The sequence below is a fragment of the Necator americanus genome, chromosome V (assembly GCF_031761385.1).
Source record: "Necator americanus strain Aroian chromosome V, whole genome shotgun sequence".
NCBI lineage: Eukaryota > Metazoa > Nematoda > Chromadorea > Rhabditida > Ancylostomatidae > Necator > Necator americanus.
In genome coordinates this window covers 1,985,648-2,006,464 of record NC_087375.1, presented here as the reverse complement: position 1 = coordinate 2,006,464, position 20,817 = coordinate 1,985,648, and the positions used below count along the sequence as shown (strand labels likewise).

Sequence of the window (20,817 nt, the reverse complement as noted above, 5' to 3'; positions counted from 1 at the left end):
CTCACATGATCACTAAAACTTCAGAGATTTCTCCTTTTTATCTATTTTTATATTATATATTTTATTTTTTATTTTATATTATCTATTATTATATTGTCTATTTTATTTTTATATATTTTATATATTTATTTATTTATTATTTTTATATTATTTTATATATTTTATATTTGTATTTTTTATATTTTTTATATTGTTTATTTTTTGACTATATGTTTATTTATTATTACTTATTTATTAATTTATTTTACATCGAGTACATATATTTCGCATCAAGTACATCTTTCCTGGTTTTGCGAATGTCCCTACTTTCTAGGATTTTTTTTTCGCTTGATAATTTTTTTCCTGTATTTACAATTTGATCCCTATTCTATTGACATTGAAATATTTCGTATTTTATTTCGATTCTGCAACACTTTTACTCCTCTCATTCATTCGTTCTTTCGTTTTTTTTCCCTCTTTCTCTTAGAAATTTGTTTAAAATTCATAGGGAATTTTACATCTTCACTTCAGATGGTCACTTCAAATCTGGTTTTTATTTCCATGTTATTTTTTCTACTAATTTGCTTGTTGAATTACACTAGTCGACTGAATTTGCTTGCCAGCAGAATTGCTCAAAGAATGAACAAACTGTGAGTTGGATAAATTTCCCCTCTTTTCTCATTATTATTTGAATCCTTGTAATCACAGCGGTTGTGCACCGCGATTGTATATATGCGCGTTTATACTCGACATCGAATTTGTTGAACCGAATGAGCGCGACATGAAGCGCTGCCGTGAAGCACGCACGCTCTTTTCTGCTTGACGCAACACACACTCTCTCCTCCCTGTGCCGCCCAATCAATAGCGCGTCGCTTACGCGATTAAAGGTAGCGTATCATGAAACTGACGTAATTGGGAAACCTACTGGGAGAATAAAAAATATAAATAAAAATAAAAAATGGAATTTTGGAAGGAGATTACGAAAACGAACGCGGCCCTACGCAATCCTTCCTGGCTGTTCTGAAAACGGCGTGGGAAAGGACGTTTGGTCTTACGAGGAACGTTGGAACGCGCCGACGCGTCCACTCAGCAGCCTATTCATTTCTTTTATTGTACTTGAATAGACTGCTCAGGAGACGTGATTGATTTTCGAGCGCTCGCTGGTGGACGCGAGCACAAAGGGGGTTGAAGTGGTGGGGGGGAGGAGGTCGTGCCTCGTAGGAACGAACGTCTTTCCTACGCCCTTTTTCAGGACGACTAGGTGGAACCTCAAACTCCATATTTTCACCCCAGGTTCCCCAGTTACGTTAGTTTCGTGATACGCTGCTTTTAACTAATACTACAGCATTGTTTGGGTGTAATATTTACTTATTTATTTATTTGTCTTGAAATATATTAATATCTTTCAGAAACGCTGGACCATCGGACCACGTCGAGATGGACATCTTTCCTGACACATTTTTCCTTTATAAAGCGTACATGGAAAAAAGGTGTGAATCAAACATACGGGTTCAATGTCTTCCATCGATTCAACCCACTTTTTACACCGTTTTTTTCCCTGATTTTCAATTTCTTAGCAGAACAGTATCCGTGTGTTAACATTTTAATTATTTTAAAAGACTAGATCTCGAGAAGTATATGTAGTCTGTGGAGATGCCGAGAAATTTACTTAGAAGGTAAAACATCCAGATAACATCAATATTTCTACATTCTATTTTTTCTAATTAAGAGAGGTGCGAGTTCCTCCTGATAAGACGGAGAATATTCGGTGACTCAGGGGTTTGGAGGCCAGCTTTTCCCAATCTCAATCTTGGAATGTTATTCTAAAAAATCCTTTGTGTTTTTTTTTCCTCAGCTGGGTGATAAAAATAACACTTATTTTTTTACTCATGAAAAATACAAAAAATAACGAAAAAGATAAATAAAAAGATAGATAAAAATACGGAAAAGATACAAAATTGTAACAAGATTTTCAGCAGTAATGGGTCCTCGTTGCGTGTCCTGTCGATAAATCGCTGTGTTGATCCAGACACAGCGATAGAAGCGCGTGTCGGCGACAAATGGTTCACGCTCCGAGCACAGCCAATTGAGGGGACTTGTCCATGGATATGGGCTCCTGGATGTAGCTATAATTCATTTGTTTTTGATGGGATCGTGAACGATACGAATACGAGCGCTACTCACGTAAGTTCGGTCGCTCAACTATCCTCATTTGAATAAATTGATGCATCTAGAGCATAATAGAGTCAGAAGGACATGAAGCACGATGCAGTTGCGTAAGCGGTTACGCTCGAAGCGGCGGCGGTGCAGCGTGTCGGTTACGATCGAGTGAGGACCCCTGCTACCATCGTTCCTTGCTGCAGTTCGCGATGGTCCCACCTTGATTCCAACCGCTACGCTCAACCGCGCCGCTTCGGACGGAACTGCTGACGCAACTGCACCCGCGTTTCATGCCATTTTGACCCGACTACATGTTGCTTCCAGATAACGCTGTTGAGAGACGGGAAAAGTGTCAGGATTCCCTTGAATCAAGTGTCAAGAAAAGTGAAAGGAACTCTCAGCTTTTGTGTGCCTCCAATTTACTGGTGGGTGTATTTTCCTGGTCGTTATTTATTTGTATAGTAGGGTGAAAACGATATGAAGCATGGTGCAGTTGGCTGCGCTCGAAGCGCCGTGATAGAGAAAACAATTGGAATCGAGTTGGGACCAACGTGAACTACAGTAAGGAATGGTGTCACCATGGGTCCCGTTTAGATTCCGGCAGCTACGCTGCGCCGTACCGCTTCGAGCGCAACCGCTTACTCAACGACTGTACCGTGGTTCGTGTCGTTTTGACCCCATTGATTGGGAGAAGCACTCAGTAGCGCCCTTATTTCTAGACGCTTTATCTTACTTTTTTCATCTAGTAAATTTAACTTACATCTGATAGATCCTCTAAGAGTAGTGCTTAGGTCTTAGGGCCCAGCTGATTCAGTTATTTACCTCCAGAAATTACGTCGGCGTTGAGTGTCCCCTTCCCCACTACATTTTACCCTGTGATTGCCGATAGGCCAGTTTTCATAGCGGTTTCTCGATCAAATAAAACACTATACAATAATTAGGTGAGAAAAAAGTTCTGAGCGTTTTTTTTTTCGGCTTTTCCCCATACATCGAACATCTTCTTGAGACCAGCCTTATGCGGATTGTTCCAAACGGCTTTCTGGCTAATCCTCAGTCGCTGGGCAGTAGAATACGCACTCACATGGCGGTTCGACTTGACGATTTCTGTGATCTTATCGACATTTTCGGCGATTTCCATGATTTCATGGACATTTTCAACGATTTCTATTATTTCATCGACATTTTCATTTCCATGGTTTCATCGACGATTGGCCTACCAAAGCGTGCCTGATCTTCGACGTCAATATTACTGAATGGAATGGAATCGCTGAAACCACCACTTTGCTCCATTGCATTCGATATTGTATTAGGTCTATAAAAAGCACAAATTTTTCCTTTTTAGCCGTTTTCTCCTCCTTTTTATTTTGGTTACTGAGAAATATATCGATTTTTCTCTTCTATACCCCATTTCGGAAACGCTGGAACATATAACTGGCTCGACCAGGCATTTTAAGTTCTGCTGAGATTATTAATAAAGGTCAGTATCATCGGCAAATTAAAGAGGGAATCTTCTACATAACGAACCTCTCCATGAAATATAATTTTAGAGCAAAATAATACTGATTTTTACTGATCAAGATTTTGTTTTTGTTTTTGGAGAAGCTGATAATAATTACAGAAATAAATAATTTCTTTCGTCAACAATAGGTTGATGGCTAGGTTTTCTACGTTTTTAAACGTTTCCTCTGTACATAAGGTGCTATGGAAGTGAAGAAGTCGTTAAATGTGACCATTATAAAAGATTTCGCTCAGCAGTTCACAAGTGATCATCGTGCTGCGTTCTTTTTTTCTTAGTTCAGCTTGGCCATTCCCTAAGCATAGGTTTTTAGTTATTCCTAGCACGGAGGACTTTCAAGATATCTACTTAACAGGCTTGATAAGGAACTTTCTTTTGAAGCAGAATGACCTAACCTTGAAATCCTAACCATATGGTATGACTGATGTGATGTTTTCATCGTCAGATATGGGTCCACTAAAGAAATCTAGCGAAAACGCCAAGAATTTTTTATTATTTCACCTATTATATGTTCCTATAAATAAATATGTTGAAAACGCGGATAATTTACGTATAAATTGTTTTTTTTTCTCCGGAATAAAAACACTCAGTTCCAGGTCCGTCATCGGATAAGGAAACGCTCAGAATTTTTTACTTCACCTAATATATGTTTCTATAAATAAATATACTTGTATATATCGAAAACGCAAACAATTCACGTAGAAATGGGTTTTTCTCTCTGGAATAACTAGACGGTAGGCTCGAGGTCCGTCATCGGATAAGAGTTTTTATAGGTTTACAGACTGGACGAAGATCATATTTGCGTTGGAGACATGGAAAGCTCAAGGGGTTCGCCATGTCTTCATGTACTATCATTCTTCCAGCCGTCATGTTCAGGATGTGCTACAACACTATCAAAAAGAGGTTCGTCTTCCTGCACTCATTTCAGACTGGGAAAATATTCCCTTGTTTGCTTGTTTGTTTTTTTTTTGTTGTTCGAGTTCGATTGATTTTGAAATAATCAATCATTTGATCAATCATTTAATCAAATCTCTTGAAATAGACCTTATGAATAACCTTACTTTTTTCTTTTCTGTCGTATTTAACCAACAGGCAAGCGAATTTCTGGTATCCAGGGTTTTGTGACGATAATTCGCTGGCCATCTCTTCCTCGAAGTTCATTCGTGGATCCAAACCTCTCCCTGTATCGTCTCGCCCATTCACTCGCTCACAACGATTGCGTGCTACGAATCGACAGCGAATTTGGAGCAGTGATCGACGTCGATGAAATCATCGTTCCTAGGTAAGTCTGTAGGAAAAACGTTATTTTCTCCTTCTTTCCTTTTCTGTTCATAGATCTTTACGATCTCACATTATCTGAGCCTAAAAGAGTGGAATGTGGATTTTTCAGACAGGGAACGTTGTTGGGGTTATTGAACGAATTATTTTCAAACTCATCCGTGGGCGCTCTTTCATTCGCACATCGCAGTCTTCGACTAAATCCGCCCCTGGCAGGGCAGAATTTCTCCTTCGCCGCATTGAATTATTCTGGAATTAAAAATGCGACTGAATTTGAATTGCAAGGACCGTCAAAGGTATCTTTTCCGCTTACTAGACGCTATTTCCGCGAAAACTCCACGATTGATTGATTGATTGAGGTGATCTTTCGCACGGAAGCGGTAGATCTGCAAGCAACACACGATGTTCGAAAGTATAGGTCGAGTTCAATTACATTAAAGGTGCGATAATTACTTGGATTTAATTAATTGTGTGGTTTTTGTATTTGTTTTCTTTAATTCATTGTTGTTGTAGTTGTTTGTTGTTTGTTTGTTGTTGTTGTTCGAGATTGTTATAGTCCTTTATTTGTGGCTAACTTTTCGGCAACATCGCCGTCTTCAGATCCTGAAAGGGTAACGTCGACGGTGATTCTTCCGATCCGATACCCTATCCGCCCAAAAAAAAATCCTAACTTTACTGCTTGGGTCTCATAACTAAAAGTAAGGAAGAATATGCATGGATTTAGATATTTTGGTGGATTTAGTAAGGATTCCACCGACTACTTATGATTACTACATCTTATCATTTCTTTACTTACTTACTTATCTTATCTTATTCACTTATTACTTATCTATTACCTATTACTTATTACTTATCTTAAATTCTGGCCTTCGCAAGAACTGAGCGCAGAAAGAACCGTCAAACTGTTATTAGGGTTTATGTAGATTGTTGTTTTGTTGACTTTAATTCTTGACGTTTACTTTATTTGTTTTTGTTTTAATTTCAGAAATCGTGTAGGGATAGAAATTGGTCTATGCTTTCACCTCTTTGTTTGGCCCTTGTGGCATTTCCAGTGGAACGCCAAGCACATTCCAGTTATTTTTTTTATGTCTTATCTCGTGCCTGTATCAAAAATCTTGATCTCTTTGATCTCTCGCCGAGGAATCATTGACTAAGGAACGCTGCAGATATGGTTTCAATCGATATCGGGGTATTTCAGCTGTGGCCACTTCGCTTTTTGGTCTAATTTGGTATAGGTGTAAATATTTGGTATAAATATATATTTGATACAAATTTTGGACATAAAGCTATAATCTTCAGAATATCCTACATCATATTTAGTGGTAGAATCCTGAAAAAGAAGTGTTTCCCTGTTTCTTCTGTTTTCAACAGTCGTTCATAAATGTATATGCGAATCCGTGATTTTTTTTTGACGAATGTCCCTGAAACGAATAAGGAAGAAAACGTGGTCCAGCAGCGAATATTTTTCACAACAACTATACCTTCTTTGGAAATTTTGGTACTCTGGAACGTTCCTTTGCAATTTCTCCATTAGTTTTGATTACTTTTTTTTTAGTGAATTTCATTTTAACATTCCATAAGTTTTTTTTCTCTGCTTACGTTAGATTTGAGAACGTTTATACTTACGCTGAGTTTCATTTTTAGGTGTTCTCTTAGAATTAATTTTCAAATTGCTATTTTCAAGTAGTATTTGATTTTACTTGATAAGATTTTTCTTGTGAATACTTGATTTTATGGATTTGTTTGCTATATGATTGTTGACACCCCTTCTTTCGGGCAAATCACTTCCGATCTGTCAAAGTTTTCTCCTTTTCGTTAAAGTTAAACGCTGCAGTTTCTCACGAAAATGTTTGCGAACTTTTTTCAATGAGAATGTCAACCAGGAAAAGTTAAATAAATACGGAAGTAATGGATTCTCTTAAGCCTGACTTCTTTAAATTTAAACCTAGTGCTCTTAAATATTTCACCAAAGTGTTTTCTTTAGGTCCCTACGAAAGACGCTGTTCTTCTCCATCATCGTTACAATCATGTGACCGGAGAAAATCCAAAAATGGTTAATTTACTTCCATCAGGACCGTTCATCAACGACCTTCTAGGATCTCTAATCAATCAAACAAACGCTATTTTCCCGAAAGGAGCCGATTTCCATTTTAACACTCAAAAAGTGCTCGGAATGTGTCTGAAGCCGTAAGTAGTTTAAAGTTGAGTTTTATCTAAGGATCAATAAATAGTTGGTGTCCGTGATCATTGAAACCTCATCCTCGCATCTTTGCCACAAATGGTTGCAGATGGCGCGAAGAGCAGAACTACTGCAAGACACCGCTGTCCAGTTGTCGCAGTTTATTGACTCCTTTGGAAAACTGGTATTTCGTACGATCTCAGGGAGATTTCTACTTATTATAAGGTATTTTTTTTATAGGTTTTTCTTAAATTCTTAAATTAAATCCTTTCTTTCTTTGTATTTTCTTAAATTGAGCGGGATACGGTGTTGTAGTAATTTTTTATTTTTGGCTAACGTTTCGGCGAATTCACCACATTCAGAGCCTGAAATGAGTGAAATCGAGCGTGATTTATCCGATCAAATGACCTATCCGCCCTACAAAGAACGTCCTAAGTTCACTGTTGGGTCTCACAGCTATAAGTTAAAGTGAATATCGTATCTTAGGATCGACTGACTCCTACCATGGAAGTACCCATTTCAACATAGCACTCACGATCTTGGCATGCGTATCCGAGGTTCTGACGCGGAAAACATTGATAGCGTTTTAAATAACAGCCTAAAGCATACATAGTCGGACCCGGTGCTCCGACCCCTTTCACTTTTGTACGGTTGGCGAAGGGACCCCTTCACTTATGTATGGTTGGCGAAGGGACCCTTTCACTTTTGATCGATTGGCGAAGGGATCCTCACCATTTAATCTGCACCCCATAAGCTGGACCTCTTTCACCTGAGGAGGGTCCGAGAGAGTCCTCCTTATCGCACCTGCGGCCAAAAGTCCAACCATGGATCGTAAGGAAGAATGCATTGCTGTGACCAACGAGCTGGCGCTGACCTATGCGGACCTATATAAAAACCTATGCGGGTTTTGACCTACGGGGTTAGATGCAAAGGGCATCGTTACTAGTTACCACTAGCGGCGCAACTCAAACAACCGGTGATCCGCTAACATCGCGGCTTAACGGCTATCAAGATGAGCGCTATTATGGTCTGCTTCTGCTGACGTAGTCTTTGAGCAATTTCTTTGCTAAGTTACATCTTGTGATGTGATGAGGCGCTTGAGGGGATAACTTTCAACATGCGTCTTTGATTTTCCAGGCATTGAAGAAGGCGATGACGTCGAAACGTTAGCCAGAATAAAGATGAATAACAATCTAAGTTCTGCTCAAGCTAAGTAGTGCACTATCCTGCCACTGTTAGATACCTGTGGTCAGCCTTAAATAGGGCACGAGTTCCCGCCTAATGGCAAAGAGGCATTCCTCTCTGCGATTCATCTTTGGGCGCTTGCGGTGGATCCAAAATGCTTCCAGACCCTTGCATCCCAGTACTAGGTTCACGTGCCAATATCGTGATCTTAACTTTAAAGTCTGTTATATATAAAATAGAATTAAAAATAAAATATTTGAAAAATGAATCAAAATAATTATAAATTATTAGACATTATAATAACGGCAATTACAACGGGGCAGATTATAATAACGGGCAATTACAACCCTTTCGAATTTGAATTGAAGAGAGTACTGAAGGTGGAAGAACGGAAATAGACCTCTCTGGCTTAGCTCCTCTTGTTTTAGTTCTCTTACCAAGATTTGCTGCCCCTCTCCTTTTTATGGTATGTGAACAAAGTGCTAGTGCTTACCTGGGTGTTGTGGGTGTACATTTGGCTTTGAATTTTACATTTTTTTCTCTTGTTCTCGTTAACGAAAAAAGAAAACCAGAAAGAAAAGGAAGAACATTTCCTGGATTTGGAACCTTTTGGGTACATATAATTAATTTTAATAATTAAAATTTTGTTCTATTTTATCATTTCCTTTGAGTGAAGTGAATTTTTAGCACATGTGAATTCAAACAACGGATAAAAGGAAAAAGTGATGTTCAGTGGAGGTTTTTTTTTCAGAAAAAAAAAGACGATAATCCTAGATATATTCTCAATTAGAAGATGTGTTTTCTTCGCTGGCTTCTTTCCGATAATCCAAAGCTACTGTTTTGCAGGTGACGATTAACGACGTCCTCCGTCAAACGAACCTCCTATGTAGTTACACTGTCCGCTCAGTCACGTGTCATGCCTATCCATATACGGGTCGTACTTTCATTCTATGTTTGTTTGAAACCTAGACGGGTTGTGATTTTAATTCTAGTGTTGACTAGAAGACAATAAATATTTTTCTCCGAAAGTTATCTTTTCCTTGTACACAGATTTAGTGATGGAAATTCTAAATTTCCAATTCTTTTTCTCGTGTTTCCGTCCATAGTGGAAGTTAGTAGTAGTTGGTTTTCTCATTATTAGATGGAGGATATAAGTAGCTTGTTAAATATATAAATATTAAATATCAAATACGAAGCATAAATAGGAAATAAAATCAAGTGACATAAATATGAAAAATACATATAACTATGAAACATATACGTATATGAAATATAATTAAGAAAAATTAGTGTGAAAAATAAACGTAGGTATGAAATATAATATTTAAATATAAAGTAGGTGGAAATAGCTTTGCTTTTTTCAAATAGTAAAGTTTAAAGACCTCTTGTGTATAAACGCAGGGAAGCTCTTTATATTATTCCCATTTGACCAACTTCTTCCTTGACCCAAAAAAGAACCTCCTCTTGAACCCACTTGGATTTTTGGCGAAATTTCTCTTTTTTTTTTGTAACAAATACTCTGCTTATTTAGTCGACCACCTATGAAGTACGAGATCATCTGAACAGGTCACTTTTTTGAGTTTTACCAAGACAACCTACTTTATAGTTGCTTACTCAATAAGGATTATGTGTAAACACCAGCGGCTCTTTATAGAGCATTCCTAGTTACAAGCCAACTATTTAACCAAATCTTTTCGTGGTCAGAAGATTTTTTTCCTGAATTTTTCGTTCGTTGAATTTCGCTTGGAGTTTTCTTTTGTTTTCTTAGGATAGCGTTCTCTTAACGCTGTAAAATCTATATTTAACAAAACTGCAATAAATCAAGTTTTTTTCCCTCATTTAACTGGTAAAACAAGTTTCCACTGTATTTCCCGACTTATTTCAAATCCTCTGTAAAAAGTTTCGAAAATTAGTTTTCTAGGATCAGTGACGCCCCTGACTTTCTGTTAATTACCTTAGTTTGTTAATAAGAACCCAATTTTGTTACAACAGATCAAAAACGCCCCGGATTATGAATGAAACATAATTTTCGATGATGAGGGCAGAACGTGGTAGATCAAAAAGAACGTCAATATCTCCAATATCTTCGTGATCGTCGATTGAGACCACAAGTTAAGTTTTTCATTCGGTTTCTTTGTTGAGTTTTCTTCTCCTCTCGTAAAACTGCTTCTTCCTTCGTAACATATACGTATATGAAATGTAATTAAGAAAAAATAATGTAAAAAATAAACGTAATAAACGTTTTCTCTCTGCATTCACTCTAAAATGCTCAAATAGTATTTGACTTGTTGATAGAGCTCTATCATTTCTGCTTTCTTTTCCTTCTCTCTTTTTTTCCTTTTTTTTTTGAATTTCAAAAGGAATTTTCTAAAAGATGTATTATTTCAAAATGGAATGAAATTGTTGAGATTGATAAAGTTCTTTCACTTCTCAAACCAACGAACATATTTTCGAATGATCCATCCTTCGAATTTGTCGAAAGCATGAAAATGGGTGTAAATAGAAGATGCTCGAGAAAATTCCTTGATCTTCTTTAGTTGATCTTCTATCGATATATGTGATCATGCCTTGAAAAAGATAGAATTGTATGAGAAAAAGTTGTAGAAAGAAAAAAGTTGGTTGCTTTTATTTTTGTTCCCTAATTGCTTCCACTCTTTTTTTTTTCATTGTAACACTTCTTTTATAACAATTCAATTTCCGTATCCTTATATCCTTAAAACGGTCTCATGCCATTATAGTCGTCAAATTTTGTCTAAGAGAGACTAGCGAACTATCGTATGGCCGATATTTTTCTTCTCTCTCTTTTTTCCCCTTTTTTCTTGATTTTCAAAACGAGTTACTAGACGAATATGGAATATGGAATCAATCTCAACTATTTTATTTAATATGGAATGAAATATTTGAGATTAATAAAGTTTTTCGCTTCTCATACCTACCAAAATATTTTCGAGTGATCTATCTTTCGAATTTGTCGATGATTACATATGTTGTGTAATTATGAAGATGTTTGTAAACAGGAGATGCTCGAGGAAATTCCTTGATCTTCTTTCCTTGATCTTCCATCGATATATGAGGTCATGCCTTGAAAAAGATAGAATTGTATGAGGAAAAGCTGTAGAAAAGAAGCTGGTTCCTCTTGTTTTTGTTCCTTAATTGCTTCTACTCTCTTTTTTTCATTGTAACATTTCTTTTATAACAATTTCCGTATCCTTAAAGCCGTCTCATACTATTATAGTCGTCATTTATATTATATATTTATTTATTTATATTTATTGTCGTCATTTATATTTGTGTAAGAGAGACTAGCGAACTACGAACTAGTATGGCCGATATTTTTCTTCTTAGCAACGAAAATTCCCCAATTATAACCGGGTCTGATCTCAGAAAGAACATTTTCGGCGTTTTTGATATGATATTAAGGAATCTTTTCATTGATCTAACTATTTCGTTTCGAGTTATCGATCTGTTTTTGACTGTTATTTGAAAAGATAACTATTTTTTTCTAGATCAATTCATACAAAATTATACAAAGCGTAGTTGTGCAAATTCGTTCCGTGCACAAGTTCACGTTCATAATAGGAAAAAATTCTACTTGATTAGATTCTCTGTCCTCAGTGTTGCCCATGTTCGACTGTCTTGATCCTGATGTCTCTGAATCTTGGCATGTTGAATACGTAGCTCTTTATTGATTCGATTGATTTTTTTCTCCAAGCTCTGACGAAGGCGAAAACGCCGAAACGTTAGCTGTTAATAAATATCAATACCAATTTTGACCGCAGCCTAAGCAAATCAATAAAATCTCGGTCCCCAGCTATACTGCGCGTCGCAGCATCGTTTCTGCTATTTGTCTTCTCTGGAGCTGTCCAAGGCAGCATGTCACGACTTTGACTTTGGTGCGGATCCCACAGCGAAAGCGTAGCGTTTGTGTAGTAGAGCAGATTGCGGGATCCGGGGTGGTACCGCTCGTCTCCCTCTAATTGTCGAAAAAAACGGCGTGGGAACCGCTTTAGCTTCTACGAAGCACGTTAGAACGCTCCCCTATATACACGGTCCCATCCCCTCAGCCATCTATTCATTGGCTTCACTTGACGTGGCTGATGACCAAACATTATTGATCTTCAATCGCTTACTGTAGGCGGCGCGTGCAAAAAAGTTTGCGAGCGAAATCGTCATAGAAAAAACGATGTGTTCCACGCCGTTTTTCACGATGATTACGGGAAAATGAGTGGAACTACGCTGGAGATTGAAATTATTAAAATTAATTGAATTAATAATTGAAATTAGGATTAAAATTGTCATACGCTACCTTTACGTCATTGCAGATGATAAGGCTCTGATCGTTGAGTTACATCTAGGTGAGCTCTCAGCTCTAGTTCAAGCTGTGAAGGCTTAGGAGGATTTCATCTTTGGTGTCGCTAGAGAGTGTTCTGCATTCGTTGGTACCCATCCCAACGTCATTTCATCCCGTTTTTTGTCATTTTTCTTTCCTTGTTAAGACTGATCATCTGTATTAGGCTTTCTGCTGAGGTGGCTTGATAAGTACGGTTGATGTTGACTTTACTTTACTTTACTCACTAACTTCATTAAAAAAAATGTGCATCATCAGTCGTGGGAGGCTTAGACGTCACCTGCAGAGGGCTGAAAAGACTTTCTAACTCGAACAAGCTCCTATGAAACTGTAGGTCCCTTGTTCAGTTTCACAGGAAAGTGAGAAGGCAAAGATTAGGACTTTCACTAACTCGTTTGTCTTCTTAATCTAACTAACGGACTAATCAGGGTCCCACCGTGACTACAACCGCTTACCACAAATCAAATCCTGACCCCTTCTCCACAGTAAGCGGACTTGCCGTAGCCTGCTTTGGTCTCTCCATAAGCAGTCGCCATTCTATACGAATCACAGACATCACCTTCTCACATATTTTGTTGAGACAGTGTGGAATCCTGTCAACAGTCCAGTCCTAACCATATTTTCACTTTCTAGTGAGTCGAAAAAATCGAACTCTTTTCCGGCTCCGGAAAACGAAGGGCTATGGAGGTAGCCGCTGCTTGTTTTGGCGGATCCTTTGAATTTGTTTCACAACACTATGAAGAGCCAAGGGTCTCCCTTACTAATGCTGTCAAAGCCAAGTCGCGAGGCTACGCTTTCCGGGTTTATCATGGCGACTAAGACTACCCCCGGGAACTCACAATTCAAGAAACCTCCTCTCTACGCTGCACGTGGGAGTCGACCGGAAGAGGGTACCGCAGTAATGTTTACCATATCATCGTCAGTCAGGCTCACGGATATCGTTGTTGCGCCAAAATCCTATACAGGATCGAACCATTGCCTTCTTCGAGAACGATTTTCCTTCACACGAAAAGGAGAGTAAGCTGCTATGTTCACAGAGCAAAGACACAGAACTATTAAGAACTTAGACCTCTTTCGCTTTCCTAGCCGGCTTCGGAAAGGTATCACAATGAACAACGTCAACATGAATATGATCGGTACGTTAAACATCTTCAGAATTTTGAGAAAGAAACGGAGAGTCTTGAAACAATCAAGAGGCACCTGTCTCTGCAAACTCGAATACGGCATGAAGGAGTACGAGCTACAGGCGACCTCAAACTTACGTCGAAGCCTTGCAGAGAAGCGGAGGAGGACAAGAGCATTCTCTACGCTCGCCGGGACCTACCCAATCGTAAAACAAGAATGTTCCTTTTTGGAACCCAAACGGAACAGCTACAGCATTAAGACATGGGATGGGGAAGAACATTCACGACTTCTACTTAGACCCCTTCGACAGGAACGTTCACTTACCCTTCAACAGAGGAAATCTTCATGTCATTCCAGAGGTTCTTCCTTCCGCAGTCCGACATGCAGTAATGCTGGTGGGAAGTTCCTATCAGGTTTGAACATCTGAAGAACATACCGGCAGTTCTTGTCAAAACACTAGCGAGTCTTTTTACTCGTTATCTGTCAGAATGCAACGTTCCCAAGCGATGGAAAATCAGCAATGCCGTGCTGTAATATAAGAAAGAGGTTCTATCTAGGACAACTATCACCCTATCTGCTCATTGTCTGTCAACTATAAGCTTTTTACAAGGGTTGTCCTAAACAGGGTTGGAAAAACAGAAGATGAAGAACAGCCATGCAAGTGAGGATGATTTTGAAGAAAAAAGTTTATCAACATTGATTACACACTCATCGTTCTAAAACTCATGGGAATATCGCGCGAGTACGGAATGTCGCCGAGCCTTATTTTCATAGACCTGAAGAATCCCTTCGATTCAGAAGTGCGAAAGTTCGACTTTCCTTGAATCATGGCATAGAGATTGCAACTTGTTGACTGACTACGTTGGTTACTGAGGCTCTGACGAAGGCGACAACGCCGAAACGTTAGCCCTTCGATTCAGTTGAGACGAAGTCGGTCATGGAAGCCTTGGATAACCAAGGCGTCCCTACGGACGTATATACGTAAGGATAAACGTCCGTAGAGACACCTTGGTAACTGTTAGAATAGAACTAATAGAACTGTTCACGTGAAGTTTCCGATCGAGCTTTCTTCCAAAAAAAAAAAGTATACGTACAACCAATTTCTCACGCTCAATTTGCGTTTCAGCTGTGAATCGTCGCGGACACTCAGTCACCGACGCTCCGATTCAACTTTATCATGAACCTCAGAAAAAATTGAATGGTCACATTGCTATAGAGTGAATCCAAGCGTAACATTCAATGTCTACTTTCTTCACATCATCTGTAGCCTTGTCTGCCAACAATGTATCATCACACTTTTGATAGACAAGGACACAATCTCGAATTCCCCTATAACTGTCATCGGAAGTGTTTCAGTAGAGTTATAAAAAAATTGGAAGGAATTCTTTACCAGTCAAATCATTAAATGTCAATGTTTGCACAAGAAAATTTCTCCGCCGTGTGCTTCCTCTCATATTATCAATCGGTGAATTAAAATCACCCCTTTTATGTTGTGTCCTAGAAAACCAGGATCATTTTTATCACGACTTTCTCAGCAACTTTCACGGTGGTGCTTCACTCATTGGGGCGTGGAGAACGTTAAAGGCTGTTAGTAACATAAATGGGTCAAGAAAACAAATAACCGGGTTAAACACAGTCACGTCTTTGTAATATGTAATAGGAATCCTATAATTGAATTAAATTGTTGAGAAATTAAGTTGTTCTGAACGGAAGACTGCCATCTTCTTTTCCAGGAAAGAAGAATAAATTCGGACAAATGCATTCTCAAATTTAATTTGCATTAGTGATCTAAGTAACTTTTTTTCTTTTTCTATAATTTTCTTTCATGTGTATGAGTCTCTCTTTTCCTTAAAACCATCTCTTAAGGACTTCTCCTTCCGTAAGCTTTTGATTTCTCTTCTAGTAGCTCCAGTGTTTTCGAGCTCTTCTGTGATTTCCTCCCTGCTTCTCTACATTTCATTTTTAACCGTTTTTATTGTTTATGTTTATTGAATTGCTTTTTTTAATGTTTGGCACCTGAATTCTTTCAAATTGAACTTATTTTTTCTATGCCAACTATTCTTTTGTCAATTTATCACGCTCAATTTGCTACCCCAAGAATTATGCTCGAAATTTACGGACCTCTCCACCCACTACCCACTTCTATCGATTGCTCGGTCCTTTTTTTTCGTTTTTTCTTTTTCTTTGGACATGCTTCCGGCGACCTTTTTTTAACCTAAGGTTATCTCTTAAAAGGAAAGTGCAGCAGTACATTTCTTCAAGGACGTCCTTTGCATTTTCTTTATTCCTATTCCGTATATCTAGCGCAAAAATCATCGATACCCTCATTTTGCACTCAGTAATCGCATGATCTCGAATACCTCGTTGATATTTCTGCACTCGCCATCTGTTCTATGCTCACGACCATTGTGTTCAGGTTTTAGTGGAAAAAATCCGATAGAATATTTTATTTTCCGAGCTATACCCAGAAAACTGTAAAGCAACCTTTGGGATTTTACCGTAAAGGATACGGTAAAATCCCAAAGGTTGCTTTACAGGAAGAATATCTCCGCAATTATCTTGAATTCCTGCATCTTGCTACAATGCGTCAGGAATGAGCGGAAGCAAAGAATCAGGCAGTTTTACTTAGTAATTTCTTTCACTTTCAGAATTTCGAGATCCAGAAAGCACAGGTCCTTATGGATTTAGGCGATCCTACTGTACCTAAGAAAGACCTCCAACCATAGGATTAAGTGGCTAGCGTTCAGCAATATTTGTAGGATCTCCTCAGAGCGTTTGCCTCCAATTCAGAATCGTGTGGTATTTGTACGGATGTGAACTATACAATGACTTGCTGGGAAGTCTATGTATCGAGTTAGTGTGTTTATCGTCCGAGAATATTCCGAGAATCACTGAAAACTACCGACTTAAGAGAGATAAAACGATCTGTTGGATCGGGACGGACTCGAACCATCGGGACCGCGCCGAGATCGCACTGATCAATTACCGCTGGGGTAAGCAGACAATCTGGGCTTTTGATGCTGTACGTCAAAATGAGTCACCCCTGCTGAGGTGAATGTTATGTCCAGCGGAATCAGATGAAAGCATGATGAACATTAACATTCTGTTAAGGTCCCACTTCTGCTCAAAATTTGTTTTTATTTTATGAAGTTCTCTGTACTTCTACTTCACTAAAACGAAATTGAATGAAAAGTCCGGAGAACTAGTACCTTTACTCTTGATTTATCCTAAGTAAGTGTTGCTAAATCGTCGAAAAAGCAGGGAAATTGAGTTGAAACCAAGACATTATCCTTATTAATCCTTTAATAAAAATTGTGACATCTCAAAGCGCCATAAAAGAATCCCACTAAGCAAACAATTTTAGTTAATTTATTCCGTAATCGTTATTTCATCTCAGAACCTCCAAGAAAACACTCCAGGTTTAGTTTTTTTTCTTTGGGAGATTTTCCGATTAAATCTTGGGTGTTGCAAAGTTTCTGTTCTTCAAATCAGAAATTTTTCGGTAGTTCTCGAATTTTTTTGCGTTTAAAATCAAGATTTCTAGCTTATTTATCTATTTATTTATTTATTTACTTCTCTACTTGTTCACATATTCACCGATGGTGCACCACAAAAAAAAAAGAAGACACCAATTGCCTGAGTCAGAACATTACGTTCAAAATAGTCCCAATATCTTCAATATCTGCTGTCGCTAATATCACATATTATAAAAATAGGAATAAAGTTCCTAACGTATCAATCCGTTTGGGATCCGCCAACGCGTTTTACTGCAATTCGGTAAGGTTGTTGAGGTTTTTGAACGTGTGTTGGCCTATACAATGACTTGCGGGGGCAAGCCGATGTATCAAGTCAGTGTTTTATCCTCCCAGACAAGTCTGGTACCAATTTATCGACCCCGGAGGGATGAAAGGCTTGGTGAGCACTAGGGCGGATTTGAACCACTGACTGATCGTGCAATCACTGTTGGACATCTTACCGACTGCGCTATACCTTCTCCATATCAAATATTATATCTCGTTATTTGCTAACTGACTGACTTTGCCTTCACAAATCTATGACAAATGTATGTTATGGAAGCTGTTTCGGTTAGGAAACAAAGAAAAATCGCCCTGTTTTCCTTGGGCTTTTTTTTTTTGAAAATCACATATTCTCTTTTTTTCTCTACACATTCCTCTTCGTACTATATCCAATAAGTGGTCGATTGTTGTTTTTTTTTCTCCAAAAGTTTGTATTTAATTTTTATTAGGTGTTGAATAATGCGATACATTCTGAACTCTGACCCTCTAGAATCTATCAATGCTGAACAGAATGAAAATATTATAAAAATAAAAAATAAAAATATTATAAGAATGGAAGTGTCAGAACTTTTCTACACTGTGGAGGAATTCTGTTCAAGAATCAGCTTAAAGATCAGCTTTCATAAAGTTCCGGTTCTGTTCTTTGTAGTTTTCAAATTTTTCGAATAAAGAAAAAAAAACCTTTTTATATTTTCTTGTTTTCCCTACGAGGTTTAAGTGAAAATTGTTATTGTCCTAACGTTTCGACTAAATCGTCTTTCAAAGAAAAAAAAACCGTTTTCAGATAATGAAAAAGAAATTTTCAACAAACAGAACCGTTTGTTTCACTGCTTTTGAGTTTAAAAAAAAGTTTTAATATTTAGGAAAAAAAAGTATGCTGAGGTATCAGAACACGAGACCGTTTGTTTCACTAATTTCCTCCGTAGTGAGTCTCATCGAGACGCTAGCCGGTCCAAAAAAAAACGTGAGTTTATGTTGTTGTTCGAAGCTAACCAGTGTACCAGAAGGGTGGAGGTTGATCGTATCTTCCCGTTCGCACTCAACAACATTAAACCTGCAACGTTCCTCAACATTACCACTAAGTGGTCACTATAATGTTGTCCTCAGCACTCTGTAGTGTAGCAATAAACAGTTAGCTACATAAATTTCTCTTCGAACATTCCTCTGCCGTTCGTTTCACTGCCCCTTCGATGATGATGAGGTTCATTTGCAGCAAAGTTTCCAAGCTGATAACAGCTGCGATCCATTAAAAGGTGTTGATTTATCGCTGAAGTCACTTTTCGAATGAGAAAAAAATGTACTGGTGAGCAATTGTTTGGCTATTAGGCACGAAGAAACTTTCAATCTCTTTCCACAAGAACTATACTTTTTTTCTCGTTCTGTTTTCTCCTAGGAACTAATCCTGACAAATTATTCTAAGCAATTCTAGTAAACAAGAAAAATATAAAGCACAATTTTGGGTCTTCTACTTCCTCTAAGTTTATATATTTGTGTTCGTGGTATACTTCATCCATACTTCCGTTGACTATGTGAAGAATAGGTAAATAAATAAATATTTACACATAGATGTTGTGCTATTTATGAAAACATACTGCAAATAAACTAAAGTATCTAATATTGCTCAGATAGACAGTATCCTAGACCTTAAAGACCTTAATGCCTCTCGACATTAGAATTTTCTAAATTTATTGATAAAAATGGCCTTCTAGCGAAGGCTTCAAAGACACTGCGTGCCAATCCCAATCCTCCAGTCATCGTCATTTATTCTAAATTTATCTCCACCACACGCGTATTTCTTGTATTTTCACTTTTTTTTCGCTCAAAACTCATCTACTGCTTGCTTTTTCTCGTGTTGTGTAGCACGATTGAGTGCATGAATAAATAAATAAATAAATAAATATATATATAATAACTATGCCTGTAAGAGGATGCCCCTGTTGCACTATGAGAAAACTCCTTTCATGACTTAGAACAACTATGAATTTTGTAGTTGAATTCTTTTTGAGAATTTTCCCCTGGACGTTGAAAGGTTTATTTCTAGGTTAGAATTCTGAATTTTTGTTTTCATTCCAATTTTCGAGGTTTTTTTTCGAATAATTTTGTAAATTTCTTTTTGTAGAATAGCATACTTTCTAGTAGAATTCCCATCTTGCGAATATACATTACAACTAAGACCCTTTAGATATCTAAATTCTTAAATAATAAAACTATTATTCTTAATAAACTTCCTGCAAGTAATTCTTTGAATAATTCCTGAACATCAAATTAATATTTAAGTAAGCGATAAAGGATAAGGTGCACTGCGTGGATCAATCCTTATGCGGAATGTGGCTACGCTTTCGAAATTAATTCAGAATCATTCGAGGTTTATGGTCGCGTGTGTAGCTCTGAAATGACTTGCGAGGTCAACCCTTATATCAAGCCAGTAGTTTCATCCTCCCAAACAAGTCTGGTATCAATTTCTTGATTCGGGAGGGATGAAAAACTTGGTTGGCGCCGGGCAATTTTGAACCATCGATCGTGTAGTCACAACCGGCGCTCTTACCTAACGCACCACATATTCTTTTTACAGATAATATCCATATGTATATCTTTAATTGAGAAAGATACTTAAAATCCTAGCCAAAAATGAGAAAATCCCAAGGATTAGGCCTTTAGAAGATTAAGAAGCATCGCCTCGGTTCTGATGTTTAAAATATTGTTTCAAATTTTTATAGAAATATATTTAATGGATTAATAAACAGGCATTCATGACAATAAGATTGTTTACTATTTCGTAAACAACATGATTGTACTGGTAACTGGTAATATTATTTACCGACAAATATCACGAGTGAGTATCCCTTTCTTTACTCTCGTACTCACCAATTCTGGTCTCGGACAGGAGAGCCGTAAATTTATTTGTTTGTTGTTTTGTTATTGACATCGAATAAAAATCAAGGTACACATCTACTTTAGCACCTAGATACAGCAAATACAACAGAGTAAATTTTATGTTTTTTTTAAATTTTAATCCATAACTTTTTAATTTTTAATTCAGGGCGTGTATTGCGCAGTCGGTTAAAGGTACGTTGTAGCCACAGGGTCGAGGTTTCGAATCCGCCCTAGTGCTCACCAATCCTTTCATCATTCTGGGGTCGATAAATTGGTACCAGACTTGTCTGGGAGGACAAAAAAAAACTGACTTGACCCATGGGCTAGCCCCGCAAGTCACTGTATAGGCCAATTCCATGTTCGTGAACCTCAAACG

The 20,817-nt window shown here is 37.8% G+C and overlaps 2 protein-coding genes across 3 annotated transcripts; both read left to right on the top strand.

Annotated features, from left to right (window-relative positions):
- Positions 1–540: 540 nt before the first annotated feature.
- RB195_012691 (uncharacterized protein) lies at positions 541–9,266 on the top strand (the record flags this gene model as incomplete). 2 transcript variants are annotated; one of them, XM_064202186.1, is made up of 12 exons in its annotated part: positions 619–629; positions 1,389–1,469; positions 1,956–2,163; positions 2,464–2,564; positions 4,429–4,558; positions 4,771–4,937; positions 5,046–5,229; positions 5,293–5,373; positions 6,918–7,120; positions 7,222–7,257; positions 7,316–7,337; positions 9,144–9,266. In XM_064202186.1, the coding sequence occupies 12 exons, from the start codon at positions 619–621 to the stop codon at positions 9,264–9,266; spliced, it is 1,347 nt and encodes a 448-aa protein (XP_064058066.1). The 2 variants fall into 2 exon arrangements, with proteins under 2 accessions (XP_064058067.1, XP_064058066.1); XM_064202185.1 differs by lacking the exon at positions 9,144–9,266 and having other exon boundaries at positions 541–629; positions 7,222–7,336.
- A 4,115-nt stretch (positions 9,267–13,381) lies between these two features.
- On the top strand, positions 13,382–13,666 carry RB195_012690 (uncharacterized protein; the record flags this gene model as incomplete). The annotated part of the gene is made up of 1 exon (XM_064202184.1): positions 13,382–13,666. The coding sequence occupies one exon, from the start codon at positions 13,382–13,384 to the stop codon at positions 13,664–13,666; it is 285 nt and encodes a 94-aa protein (XP_064058065.1).
- Between the last annotated feature and the right edge of the window lie 7,151 nt (positions 13,667–20,817).